Genomic DNA, 12,326 nt, shown 5'->3' on the forward strand with positions numbered 1-12,326 from the left:
CGCAAGCAACGCAGCAGTCCACGGGACTCTATGGGACTTGGGCTGGCTCCAGCACAACCAGTGTCACTCCACTGTCTGTCTGGGAGAAACTGGGACGTTTCCTTTCCAAGTGGACTCGTGTTCCCCAATGGCCCTGACAGAAGTAACCTGGCCCCGTGCACCTCTGTGTCCGTGGGTCCAGGAGCTCTGGGTGGGCGCAGGCTGGAGATGGCACTGCCTGCCTGGGCTGTGGTGCAGAAGCACCATCGGCAGAGCCATCACGGCCGTGGCTGTCACCCACGTGCTGACTCCCAGGCCTGAGCCGCGGTCCTGTCTCATCACTACAGACCTGCCTGACAGGCTGGGCTGGTGGCTGACGGCGAGAGACCCCGGTCTGCACTGCCCAAGGTGCCCATGGCAGGGGTCCCAGTCAGGTCCCGGGCCCATCAGTCATGCAACCACGTCTGTCCTTTGGGGAGCGGCTGGCCCCCCCCTGCTTCTCCCGCCTGCTGCTGGGAACATGCTGGAACACAGCACCAGACCCGGCTGCTGCTGGGGCTTTCTGTCTGGGGCTGTAAAGCATCCTGAAACTTGGGACACTGGGACGGGCAGCAGGCAGATGCTGGCCACCATCACCACTGACCCCTCCTGAGCTCCCTCTGCAGTGGAGCCAGACAGGTCCGGCAGAGCTGAGCTCACGAAGGTGGCTGGGCTGGTGCTCAGCCCGTGCAGGGTCCGCTCACGTGTGGCTGCCCCCTGCTCCTACAGCTGCCTGGGACAGGCAGTGTCCAGCCTGTTGGCTCCATGTCATAAATGGTGCCAGCTGGCCCTGGAGCACAGCTGTTGCACTGGCACAGTGCTGTGCTGGGGCTGATGGGTCTGCCTTGGCATTCACCATGGCTGGACGCCTCTACCCCCACGGCATCACCAATGCACCATCCTTCCTGGGGAGAGGGGACAACACACGCAGTGCTCATCCCATAAGGCTGATGAGCTCTGCCTGCCACCTTCAGATAAGGCTTGTAAAGCTCTGGGCTCCTTCCAGCCGGGCTGTTGAACTTGGGACTGCGAAATGTTGCCACTGTGGTGTGGGAGCTGCTGATCCTTATGATCTGAGTGACTGGGAGTGCTGTGACCATCAGGCCGGTATTCCTACAAAATCCTGCTGGGGGCTGACATGACTTATGGGCCAGCTTCAGCACCTCCACACACTGGCCACGGCAGCTGTCTGCATGGCAGCTTGCAAGCCAGCATTCCTGAGTTACAGAAACTAAAAACGAGTCCCAACTATTTCAGAAGCCCAGTCTGTGGGAGAATGAGTCCTACGCTAACACTGACACCAAGCGGTCTTTGCCAAGGGGACTTACATGCCCTCTGAGGCCAGCACCCTTGGTGGCAGGTACCCACTAAGGACCTGCACCTGCTCCAAGAAGTAAGCTTCCTTGGCACAAAACTTCTAGTAGCCAACTGTCTTTGTCTCTGGGGAACTTCATGGCTCCTCTTTCTCACTGCCATGTGACCCTTATGCTGTGCCCAGTGCAAGAGGCGCAGGGCAGTTCAGCTGGCTCAGTGGGGAGCTGGCTCATCCCTTACAGCCAAACACTGCTGGGCGACTGCGTGGACCTCTACCAGCCCAGCCCCAGGAGGGGACCACCCACAGCCTCACTGGTGTCTCTGGAAGCTGCTCAGGGCAGCCTTGTAGCGATGCAAGTTTGGGAACCCCAGTGCTGCAAGAGGAGTAACAGCGATGCTCAACCCTCTCCACCTGCCTCTACTTCCAGCTTTGTTCCACTTTCCATCTCTTAGTACCATTAGAGAATGGGGAGACAAATCATCACTAACTGTACTTTGTATCTACCATGTCTTTGCAGACAGAAGAGCATTCTGGAGTGGATCCAGCCTGCCTCCAGGCTGCTGGGGCAGGACACGAGGCAGTGTGGAGACACACTGAAGAGGGATCCCCCTGGAGTCGGTGCACCCTGATGGCCCTGGCTGCCCAAAGTGGCAAGAGCTCTCCACCACACACTTGGAGATGACCATCTTCAATGTCTGGACATCCCTGGTGACCTCCAGCTGATCATTCTGATGCATGAGAGGTCTGCTTTGCCTCCACCTCTGGGTACTGCCAGATCTGCACAGTACAGAGGAGGTCTGGGGAGATCCCTCAGAGATCTCACGCTTGTAAGCTCTGCTCAGCTTCTTCCCTATGCTATCACTGTTATGGTGGAAGAGTTGTCCCCTCACATTTCCTGTTCCTTGGGAAAGTTCTCTAGCTTCACATTACCAGGACAGAGAGTTTTGCTTCTGAAAGGCTAAGAACTGGGGTCAGGTCTCCAGGCTCTCTCCCCCCTACCCTGTGTCTGTGTTGGAGAAATGCAGGACTGCGTGCTGGCATGGGATGAGCCTTCCTGCTCCATTCAGGATTGTTCGTTACTGGCCCTCAGCCGTAGCAAAACCCTCCTGGTTTTGTACTGTTGCTCATGCAATATCCACACGGACACTGTGCAGTGCAGCTGTCACGTAAGGAGCCCTGCTGCGACCAGCTTTACCCCAGCTAGCCTGGGCACTGGCAATGTGGCCTTCATGGTGGGTGGCCCTCTCCACCCGGAGCCGGGACACTTAACAGCCAAAGTGGCTCTCTGCCACCTAACTGGGGTACACCCTCAGAGCTGCCACCAAACCCTGCCTGCAGTGCAGGTATGTCCTCAGGTGCTTCCTCGGCCCGGGACCGCAGGGAGCAGCAGGACACAGGACAGCCTGCGTAGAGGCGGAGGCAGAGGCAGCACCTGCACGGCTGGACATGGCAAAGAGCGTGGCTGACATTTCATCCGACTGAGCTCCAGAGGCCTGACCCAGGGGCTGAAGGAGGCTGCACCGAGGACCCCACATGTGGGGACATTTCTGTGCAAGGCATTTTCACCGTGGAGCAAACACAAAGCAAAGCGTAACACCCGGGGAAGTCAGCCCTGGGGATTCGATGGGCCCGGCTGGCAAACAGGCATTCCTGCCCGTGCCCAGCAGGAGCCCAGCATGACTGTGCCCATTTCTGCCTTTCTGCTACCCCGCCAGAGCCGCACGTGGCAGCTGCTCCCTGCGGCAGCAGTGCCGGGCAGGAGGCTGGCCCATGGAGCTCTGGTTCCCCTTGGGCTGAGCCTTTCCGTGACAACGACCTGGGCCAGTCCTTGGGGTGCACCGTGCGTGCCCGTGTGGGTCGGACTGGGTGCTGGCTGGGTGGCTGATGGGGAAGGGAGGAGCCCCAGGATGTGCGGTTTCACTCACCCCCTTTTCTTCTCCGCATGGAGGCTTGGAATCAAGAAACAAAAGACAACATGAATGGCATGCACAGTTCCTGCTTTCATTCCCAGCTCCAGCCTTGCTGCCTGCCTGCTGTGCCTCATCCCCGCACGCTCTCCTGCCTCCCAGCATGCTGGCAGGATCAGGCCTCGAGAGCGGAGCGTGTGCCTGCCTCGCCGGGGGCTCCTGGGATGAAGGCTCAGGCAGGGCAGTGGGTGTAGCACCTTGTGCACCCCCCTACGCTGCTGCCCCTCCACGGGAAGGCCAGTGCCTCTCCTGGCCCTGTGGGCAAGCAGGGGCCAACGCAGGCTGGGCTCGCTGCTGCCCCACTGCTGAGCCCTCTCCTCTTTGCTCAGAGCAGGAGAGCAGAGAGAAGGTGCAATGTCAGAAGGAAGACCAGGAGGTCTGGATGGCATTTAATGCCCAAGCCACGGAGAAATGCTCTTAAACCCTTTTAATCCCTCCCTGCTCTGAGGAGACATAGCAGTCTGCACATCTCCCAGAGCCAGTTTCCTTTGCATCCAGTAGAAGCCAGGACTGCAGGACAGGAGTGCTTTGTTAGCAGTTCGCTGGGAATCTGCTTTTCCAAAGGGACTGACACAGCATGGAGCAAGAAAACGTTAAGGTATGGCTGTGGGCACATGGGATGTTCTGCAAGCTGCAGGACAGGGATAGGCTTCAAGGAAAAAGGGGCAGGGACCATCAGACAAAGCTCCTTTTAAGAAGCTACAGGTAGAAACGTCCCTTTCACTAACATCACTGTCCCCTCAGAAAAGGAGATTAGGCTCTAAACTTGCATATCACTGAGGCGTGGGGATGCTGACCTGCATCAAAACTCCCCCTTTGCAGCAAAAGCTGGAGGATCAACCACCAGAAGACAAAGCACAGGAGGAGGATCCATCCCTTGTTTTCCCAGTGCCGTGCTCCCTGGGGATGCATGGTGGGACTGGCTATAGCATGCTCCCTGATCCACAGGACATGAAGTAGGGATTACCCACTACAATTTCCTGGAAAACGTGGACTAAGACCAGTCCCTGTCTACAAATCCCTCTCCTGGGAGACACGGGCAGCTGCCACTCCTAGCCCCTCTCCAGGTAGAAGAGAGGCACCGTTTAAATGCAAAATTCTCAGGGAGACCTAGAGGACTCATCTTTAATATATTCTCTGGCAGAGCTATTTCTCTGCTCTTCGTGACTTCCCTTTCCAGGAGATTGCTCCCCTCCCCCTCGAGCCCAGCAGCTCTCCTTGCCAAAACACATGCAAATGGGGCCCCCTTCCCTCACACCGCTGGGGGTTTCCAGGTCCCATGGTGACATTCCACACCCCACTGGGCAGTTGCAAGGCCAGGTGCCGCGGCTGGGGTGCCCGTCCCTTTGCAAAGGTGCCTGCATGATGCGCACCAGGCTCCAGCTCGGGTGTGATGTTCACCAAAGATGGGAGCATGCAGCTGGGGAACATGTTCTCACAGAGGCAACATGCATGTGCGTGCAAGCAGAGACCCATCACACCAGCTAGGAACTGCTTTCAGGGCCAGCAACCAAGAGCAAAGATATGAATGCTGGGGTCTGTGCAGTATCTGTGCAAAGGGATGAGAACAAGTGGAAGAAATGGGCTATTCTGAATCCTCTCCTAATGGCTACTAGTAAACACAGCACCTTCAGGCTTAGTAATAAAGGTCTGGAGAAGTGGGGAGCAAGGTGAATATCAAGGCAGTGGGCTCAGCATAAAATAAATCACAGTAGCCATCAACCAGCTGATGCAAGCCCTTAAATGCTGAGCTTTGTCCCTTCAAACCTGTATTTCAGTGTGAGCCCAAACCCTCAAGGTCTATTTCTTTCAAGAGAACCCTGCAGGGCTGTAAAGCCTGGACATGCATGTAGGACAGGGAGCAGAGCCGAGTGAGAAAGGTCATGGACATTCCTTCAACGCCCTGGAAAAGAGAGGGGGTGGTGGGGTCTCTGCTGAGGTTCCTGCCTCTCAGGCGGGTCTCCTCCCAGGAAGGACGGGAGTCTGCCACGCACAGCCCCTGCGCCATGGCCGGCAAGTGCATCTGTACACACCACCACATTCTCGTACAGCAAAAACATAAACACAAATAGCAGAAGCGTGAGCCAGGGCAGTGGGCAGTGCCGAGAGCGGCTCCTTCTTGCTGTGCTGATGCTCTTGGTGGGTGCTTGCAGTACATCCGACTCCCGCCCTGTGCCAGCCCTGAACAGCCCATCTCGGCAGAGCCAACCAAGCACATCAGAATGTGGCTGCCCCAAAGGCTCCCCCAGAAGGAGGGGTCCCTCCACATCTCCTGCCCAGCAGGCTGTGGAGGGCCACATGGCTGCTGTTCTGCTAGCCCGCCTCCCCGGCTGCGCCGGCGGAGCGCCCTGATCAGCCGTCCTGTGGGCTCTGCAGTGCATGGGGCACACATGCAGCAAAAATGGGCAAATCATTCTGTGCAGAGGGAAGGGACTGCTCTTTGGATGGTGTGTGAACACCGGTACTCCTACGGCCCTCAGCTGGTAGGATGCTACTGGGGGCAGCCCAGCGCACTGGGAAGCTGTGGGCTCAATGAGGTCACCAGAAAAGCTGGAAAGACTGAGGGGCTTCAGCACAGGGTACCTGGAAGCCGAGATGGGGTGGGGGTGGAGAGGCTTTAAGAGAATATAGGAACATGTAGATGCAAGCTGGGATACCAAAGCATCTGGAAATGTGGGTAGGCTCTGTAGTGACAGCAGAATGTGTGAGCGTGTGTGCATAGGCATGTGTGTGTGTAAGCAGGGAGGGCAGACCATGGGGATGCCAGCTAATCTGGCAGCATGTGGTATCTGCCTGGAGGCAGAGGAAAATAAAAATGAAGGGCTGTCTGTCTGGAGTGCAGGAGGAGCAGGGTGCCTGATGGATGGGGCATGGGGGCAGCAAGCCTCTCCACAAGCATGCGGTGCCAGGATCCTCCCCCAGGCCAGCTCTCCAGGGAGGTGGCACTGAAGGGGTGGACTGGCTCTATGGGGGGCTCCCGCGTCCCTGTGGCAGTGGGCTCTCAGCCCCCTGTGCCGCTAAACACGACAGAAACTTCAGCACAGGAGGCGTGTGCATCGCCTCGCGCTTGTGCTCATGCACCCCTCGGGAAAACGGACGTTGGGCAAGTGTGCTGCCTGCTCCGGCCACGGCCCTGCATGCTCCTCATGCACCCCTGCATGCATGCGCGAGCCCCAGCTTCTGCTTACCCAGCTCTTCCAGCTCGGCCGTCATGGACTTGGAACGCAGCGTCAGGGTGGTGCTGGGTGCTCTCTTGGGAGGCGGCGGAGCTGAAAGGAAGAGAGACGGCATTTTGCATTTCTTGTCCAGGAACTTACGAGGAGTGGCCAGATGCAGATGCCACTTCTTCTCCACAGCCTGGATCTCCTCGTACTCGCGGGATGAGGAGTCGCACTGCTGCAGGATCTTATTGAGGCTGCGCGTGGAAGCAAACTTCTTCATGGTCTTGGTAGCACAGTCCCGGGGCACGGGGCAGGCCCCGGCACTGAGGGGCTGGTGGCTCCCGCAGGCACGTGCAGGCTGCCCAGGCTCCCACAGCCCTCAGCAGAGGAGAGTCCAAGTCATGTCCCCGGGCTGCACCTGCCCCCCTGCAGCTACCGGAGATGCTATGGCTATGAACGCCTCTCGCAAATTAAATCTGTCTCAGGCAGCTGGCTGCCTGCCTGTGGGACTCAGCAAACAGCTTTGATGGCTGCTTCCCCTCCGCACACGCCATGGGTGGAGGGTAGGAGGGAGAAACAAGTCCAGCAGGCCTGATCTCAGTCTCTCGTTCCCGCCTCAGTGCGGCGCATCCCCCAGCGAAACACAGCCCACCCACCCTCCTCTGCTGGCTCAGCCGTGTCCAGGACGGGGTGAGGGTCCCGCGGCCCTAGCGAAGCGCTGGAGGCGGCCGGCTCCGTGCCGGGCAGCGGAGGCACATGGCCAGCACAGGGCGCGGTGCTGTGCCGGGGCGGGGGGCTGCCCCCGGGGGCTGCCTAGCCGGGCCGGCCCGTGGGGCTGCCCCGGAGGCGCTGCATGCCATGAGCCCACCGGAGCGGGGACGAGTTGAAGGCTCTTCCTCTTCACTTGGGGTGCCTCCTCCTCCTCCCGCTTGCTTGCTGACAATGCTGGATTCAACGCTCAGGCATTGCCATGGCAACCAGAGCTTCAGGCTTTGCTGGCGCTGCCTGCATCAGAGACCCCAACAAGGGCGGATTCAGCCAGAAAACGCCAGTCCCACACAGGCCTCCATCACCCCCAGGACCAGGCGAGCTCCAGCTGGGGGTGTCCGCCCCCAGCTGTGCTGCAGCCAGGGTCCCGCAGAGAGGGCTCGGCTCCGGTCCCCACACCCCGTGCTGGAAGAGCAGCTGTCCAGCTCCGTGGGCTCAGGGCATGGGCAGCACGCAGCGATGGGCAGCGATGGGCAGCAACGGGCAGTGATGGGCAGCTGCTCACCGGCTGCAGGGCTGGAAGCACCAGGAGAAGCGGCAAGCAGCACCAGTGGTAGTCCCAGCACTGATTCCCAAGCCTCAGCCTTTCCCACAACTCGTGCTTTTGCGCCGTGACAATATAATTGCAGCTCTTAGTGTCAGCGTGCAGAGCTGCCTCCCTCCCCCACGCCCCGCTCCCATCCCCCTGCGCCTCCCGTCCCCCTGTGCCCCGCTCCTGTCCCCCCGCACCGGGCTCCCAGATGCCCTCCCCCCAAAAATGCTCCTGCCCCACAGCCTGCCTCCCCACACATGGCCTGGCGCAGGGTGCTGCAGGCTGCTCCCAGATGTGCCTCTGCCTTCCACAGCTGGTTGCCTGTGGAGGGGTCCTACCCTCCACAGCCAGCTGCTCCCAGATGTGCTGCCAGCCTCCCCAGCTGGCCATCTGCAGGTGTGCCTCTGCCCTCCACAGCTGAATGCCATGTGTGTGTCCCCTCTATACAGCTGGCTGCCTCCCATCCAGCTGTCCTCCAGATGTGTCCCTGCCCTCCTCAGCTGGATGCCCCCCTACCCCGAGGGCTGCCTGCTCCGCTGTCCGTCAACACATCAGCCCACCACCAAACTGCCTCTTGAGCCCCACCGCTGGCTGCGGGTCTCAGCTCTGACCCTGGTGACCATGGGTGATGGGGCGAAGGCCAAGCGCCTGCGGGTGGCCCCATGGCTGCCTGGGCTCCCCTGAGTGAGGGCAAGTCCCACAGGTGGCCAGCAGCCCCCGGGCTGGCTGTGCCTGCAGGAGCTCCCAGCCCCAGCGACTCCCTGAGAGTGGCCGGGCTGCACCTGCACCCCCCGCCCCACCATGGGGGCTGTCCTCCACCACGGCACCCTCTGCACCCCCGCGGGCACTGTCCTCCACCCTGACACCCCCTGCATGCCCACAGAGGCAGTTCTCCACCCTGACAGCCCCACGCTTGGCAGGGGCAGCTCTCCGTCACAGCCCCCCCCTCCCCCCAGTGAAGCCGATTCTCCACCACGACCCCCGCCGACACACCGAGGCAGGGGCAGACCCCCACCACGACCCCCTCCAGGCCCGTGGAGTCTCTGCGCTCCGGCACAGCCTGCCACTGGCACCGCGGGCTGCCGGCACCGGCGGCAGCTCTGCCCGAGGCAGAGCCGGCTCCAACCTTCACTGAGCACACACAGCTCTGGTGTGAGAACGGAGCTGCTGGTGCCCTGAAGCCTGGCCACGGACAGGACCTGCAGGAGGCCTGGCCGGCAACCAGCTGTGCCCAGCATCCCCAGTGTCAGCTGCAGAGTTCCACCACAGCCCCTCCGCCCGACCACCGTCCCCCCACCCTGCTCCAGCCAGTGTGTCCGCACATCCCGGTGCGGCAGTGCCGTGTGTGCGGTTTCTGTGCCCGGAACGGCCAGTCCTTCCCCCCATGGTGTCCCCCCTCCTCACCAGCTGCAGCTTGGCAGCCTCACAAGTGCCCACCGTGCTGTGGGTACGTGCTGTGGGCTCCTCTGGGCAGCCCCGCAGGTTTCTGCACACCTGCTTGCATTTGGGCAATGCAACCCCCCATTCAGAGAACAGCAGGACTGCACACCTACCCTTCTTCCGAACAACTTCTTCTGATTCTGGCTTGCGGCTGACGGAAACAACCTTCATCACCAGGTGGTTCCCCCCTTGCCGGATCAAGGAGACCACCTGCTTGTGCCCCACCTTCACCACGTTGACACCATTCACCTAGGACAGAGGAGGAGAGCAGCGTGAGGGCTGGCTGCCACAAAGAGAGCAGGCAAAGGGCAAGACTGACGGATGTCAAGCCACAAAACCACCAGAGACTTTCCCTCTCTCTATCTGTTTTTAGTGTCTAGCACATTTTCATTTTTAAGCTGTGACACCTGTGGGGTGTCACCTACCTGTGGCCACAACCTTCTGGAGAAGCTGAGGAAGCTGCAACAGGTCAGTGCAAACCAGTGTGCACCAGGGCTGTGGCCGGGTGGCAGGAGCTGGACCTGCCCCTTCCTACCAGGCTGTTAAGGCAGATCACTAAAAACCGGGCATTGCCTCTTTCTTTTGGGGTAATTGGTAAGCACAGGGTGGGTGCCAGGATCTGCAAGCCTTGAGCTGTGCCACAGGTCTGCTAGAGGTGCTGGAAGAGCACAGGCACCCATGCGGAGCGGTGGGCAGAGAGATGGCCCCCAACAACTCAGCTGCCCCATCCCCACCAGCAGCAACCCGTGGCTGAGCGACTCCTGCGAGGGGTCTACAGGACATGTGCTGACACGCATTCCTGTTGTGGTTTTTAGCGATAGCATAACCTATTAAATTCTTGAACAACAAGCACTGGGCTGTGATGGCAGGCTAGGCAATCTCCAAGACACGAAACCAAGAAATAAGCTAGAAAATGCAACCTCTGTACTTGGGCATCTACCAAGTAGTAACGAACACAAGGTTCTCCATGGGGCATTAACAGATGGTCCCTCACTTTGGGTAGCTGAGGTTTAGGTGTAATGGGGAAGAGGATGCTGCAGTTCAGCTGCTTCACTGCTGGAAAAACCGGTTTCAACTTTTGTGGCTGAAGTTACCCACTTTGTAAAAAGAACCGGATATGTTTGCACACTTTGGCAGTCGCTTTTGAAATGCGCTGTGCACCCCAGGACTGTTGCCACCCTAGGCATAAGATAGTAACTGACGGCAAATAAGAGACAAGTGATTATCTACAGGCAATAAATATAGAAGCATGTATGTTAATGTTTACGTTAATATTTATGTATCCAGAAGTGGAACACTCAAAAGACAGGTAATGACAGGATTTAGGTTGCCCATGCAATATTGATTTTGTTATCCTGAGTTCAAGACCAGAAGCATTATAGCTAAGCTGTTACATGCCACCACATGCTTCACGTCTCAAAGACACCAGGAAGTTGAGAATTTAGCCTTTCCTCTGTAGGTCTGCTCCAAATGTTTAGTAATTCCCACCTTTTAAAAAAAGAAAACACAAAGCCATTCCTGTATTACTATCAAGAAATTGGTTTCCAGTCACAGGGTCTTGTGCTACCCTTCCTCACGCATTGTCCCACCTCCCTCACCGCCGGCACCATCTCGCTGCCACAGCGTGGGGGATCACAAGTACAACAGACTGAGATGCAGAATTATCCTGGATGCTGGAAACCAGTGTTTGAAGAATGTTTGGGGTTTATGCGTTTCAACTCCAGCTGGAGATGTTTTGTCTTTAGGTTAGACTGAACCGTTGTTTAAATGATTAAAAGTCTGTAGGTTGTAACATTTGCAATACCTGAGCCATAGTGCTGTTTTCCATGAAAACCCATAGAAAATATAAAAATGAAAAAAGGGCTTGAACTACATTCTGAAATGGAACATCAACATTTTCTAAGATGCAATGCTTTTCAAATGATCATTTTATTTCAAATATTCAATTATTCAACTGATTCAAGTGTGGTTATAATTGATTCGGTAATTATTCAATTTGCATGAAAACACATGTTTTCCTCAAAATTTGATTTTGATGAAATCAAACCTACTTTAGTTAAATTACCTCCTAATTTTTTTTTTTTTGAATGAACTGGATGGAATGGATTGAGTCCCAGAGCACTGTTATCCTGTATTTTCTCCTGATCCTAAATCACTTCAGCAGTTTTTCTTTCCAAACCCTTTAGATTCCAAAACACCAGTTCCAAAGCCAGTGCAGCCCAGGGCTGTGTGGCGTGTCCCCAGCACCACAGCCCCTGGGTCCCCTGTGCATCTGTTATTTATTACCTGTGATTTCAGCTTTGTTTCTAGAACATGTATGAAATCACTGAGCAGTACGAGATCTTAAGTCCTGGAGAGACCCACTAGAAACCCGGGCCAGCGACGATTCCTCTCTGACAAGTCCTTGCCAAGACCTGTCATCTGGCAAATTTGTGAACCGCTTCCCATGCGCTCTGCTGGTTTTGTACACCGCAAGTTTTGTAATTGGGATGTGGTACAGTGGTAAACAAAATCTATTAGATGTAAACGGTTACCTTTATCAAACAAATCTGACACCTCAAATAATGAAATGAAATTAGTTTTCTGCTGGTAATTATATTCTGCTCTAACTCTTTATCAACTGCCTACAGTATCTGGTTGCTTATTTGTTGCCAGCAACTGATCTCAGGCTCACAGGTTCATAATTAACCGGATCATCCCTTTGCCCCTTTCCAAAGGCCAGCACTCTGCCAGTCTCCTGGCATTGCCCCAGCATCATACAACTACAAAATGCAAATACTGAAAAATTACCACCTGGAAGATGCTTACAGCTCCAGTTACTAATGGCTTGGAAAGTGTTTCATCATCTGCATGTGATACATGCACATCACCCTGCTCTCTTCCAAATAAAGAACTGAAATACTGACAGAACATGCCTGTGCTTTCTGTTTGATTTTTAGTCATCCAAACTTGTCCACCCAAATGGGCAGCAGTTTATAGATTTTTTAGGTTACTCAAATGCAGAGATGCAGGAGTGGGAGGTTTTGACCCTCCGGGATGGAAAGGCAAGACCTTCTCCTCTGCTCCATCCTGGTGCAGCACTGGCAGCCAAAGCCTGGGTACATGGTCTCCAGGAGAGCACAGAC

The 12,326-nt window shown here is 56.8% G+C and overlaps 1 protein-coding gene across 3 annotated transcripts in view; it reads right to left on the reverse strand.

Annotated features, from left to right (window-relative positions):
* Nucleotides 1-12,326, reverse strand: part of SHANK3 (SH3 and multiple ankyrin repeat domains 3) — a 369,137-nt gene that overhangs the window by 38,244 nt on the left and 318,567 nt on the right. For 2 of the 3 annotated variants that reach the window (XM_080390961.1, XM_080390962.1), the window contains 3 exons: nt 9,315-9,450; nt 6,489-6,569; nt 3,259-3,282 (listed from right to left, as the gene is read on the reverse strand). In XM_080390961.1, the coding sequence (XP_080247087.1) occupies nt 3,259-3,282; nt 6,489-6,569; nt 9,315-9,450 (241 nt within the window). The remainder of the gene's footprint in view (nt 1-3,258; nt 3,283-6,488; nt 6,570-9,314; nt 9,451-12,326) is intronic. The other variant, XM_080390963.1, reaches the window with a different exon arrangement.

This window comes from Falco punctatus, assembly GCF_963210335.1.
Source record: "Falco punctatus genome assembly, chromosome: 6".
Classification (NCBI taxonomy): domain Eukaryota; kingdom Metazoa; phylum Chordata; class Aves; order Falconiformes; family Falconidae; genus Falco; species Falco punctatus.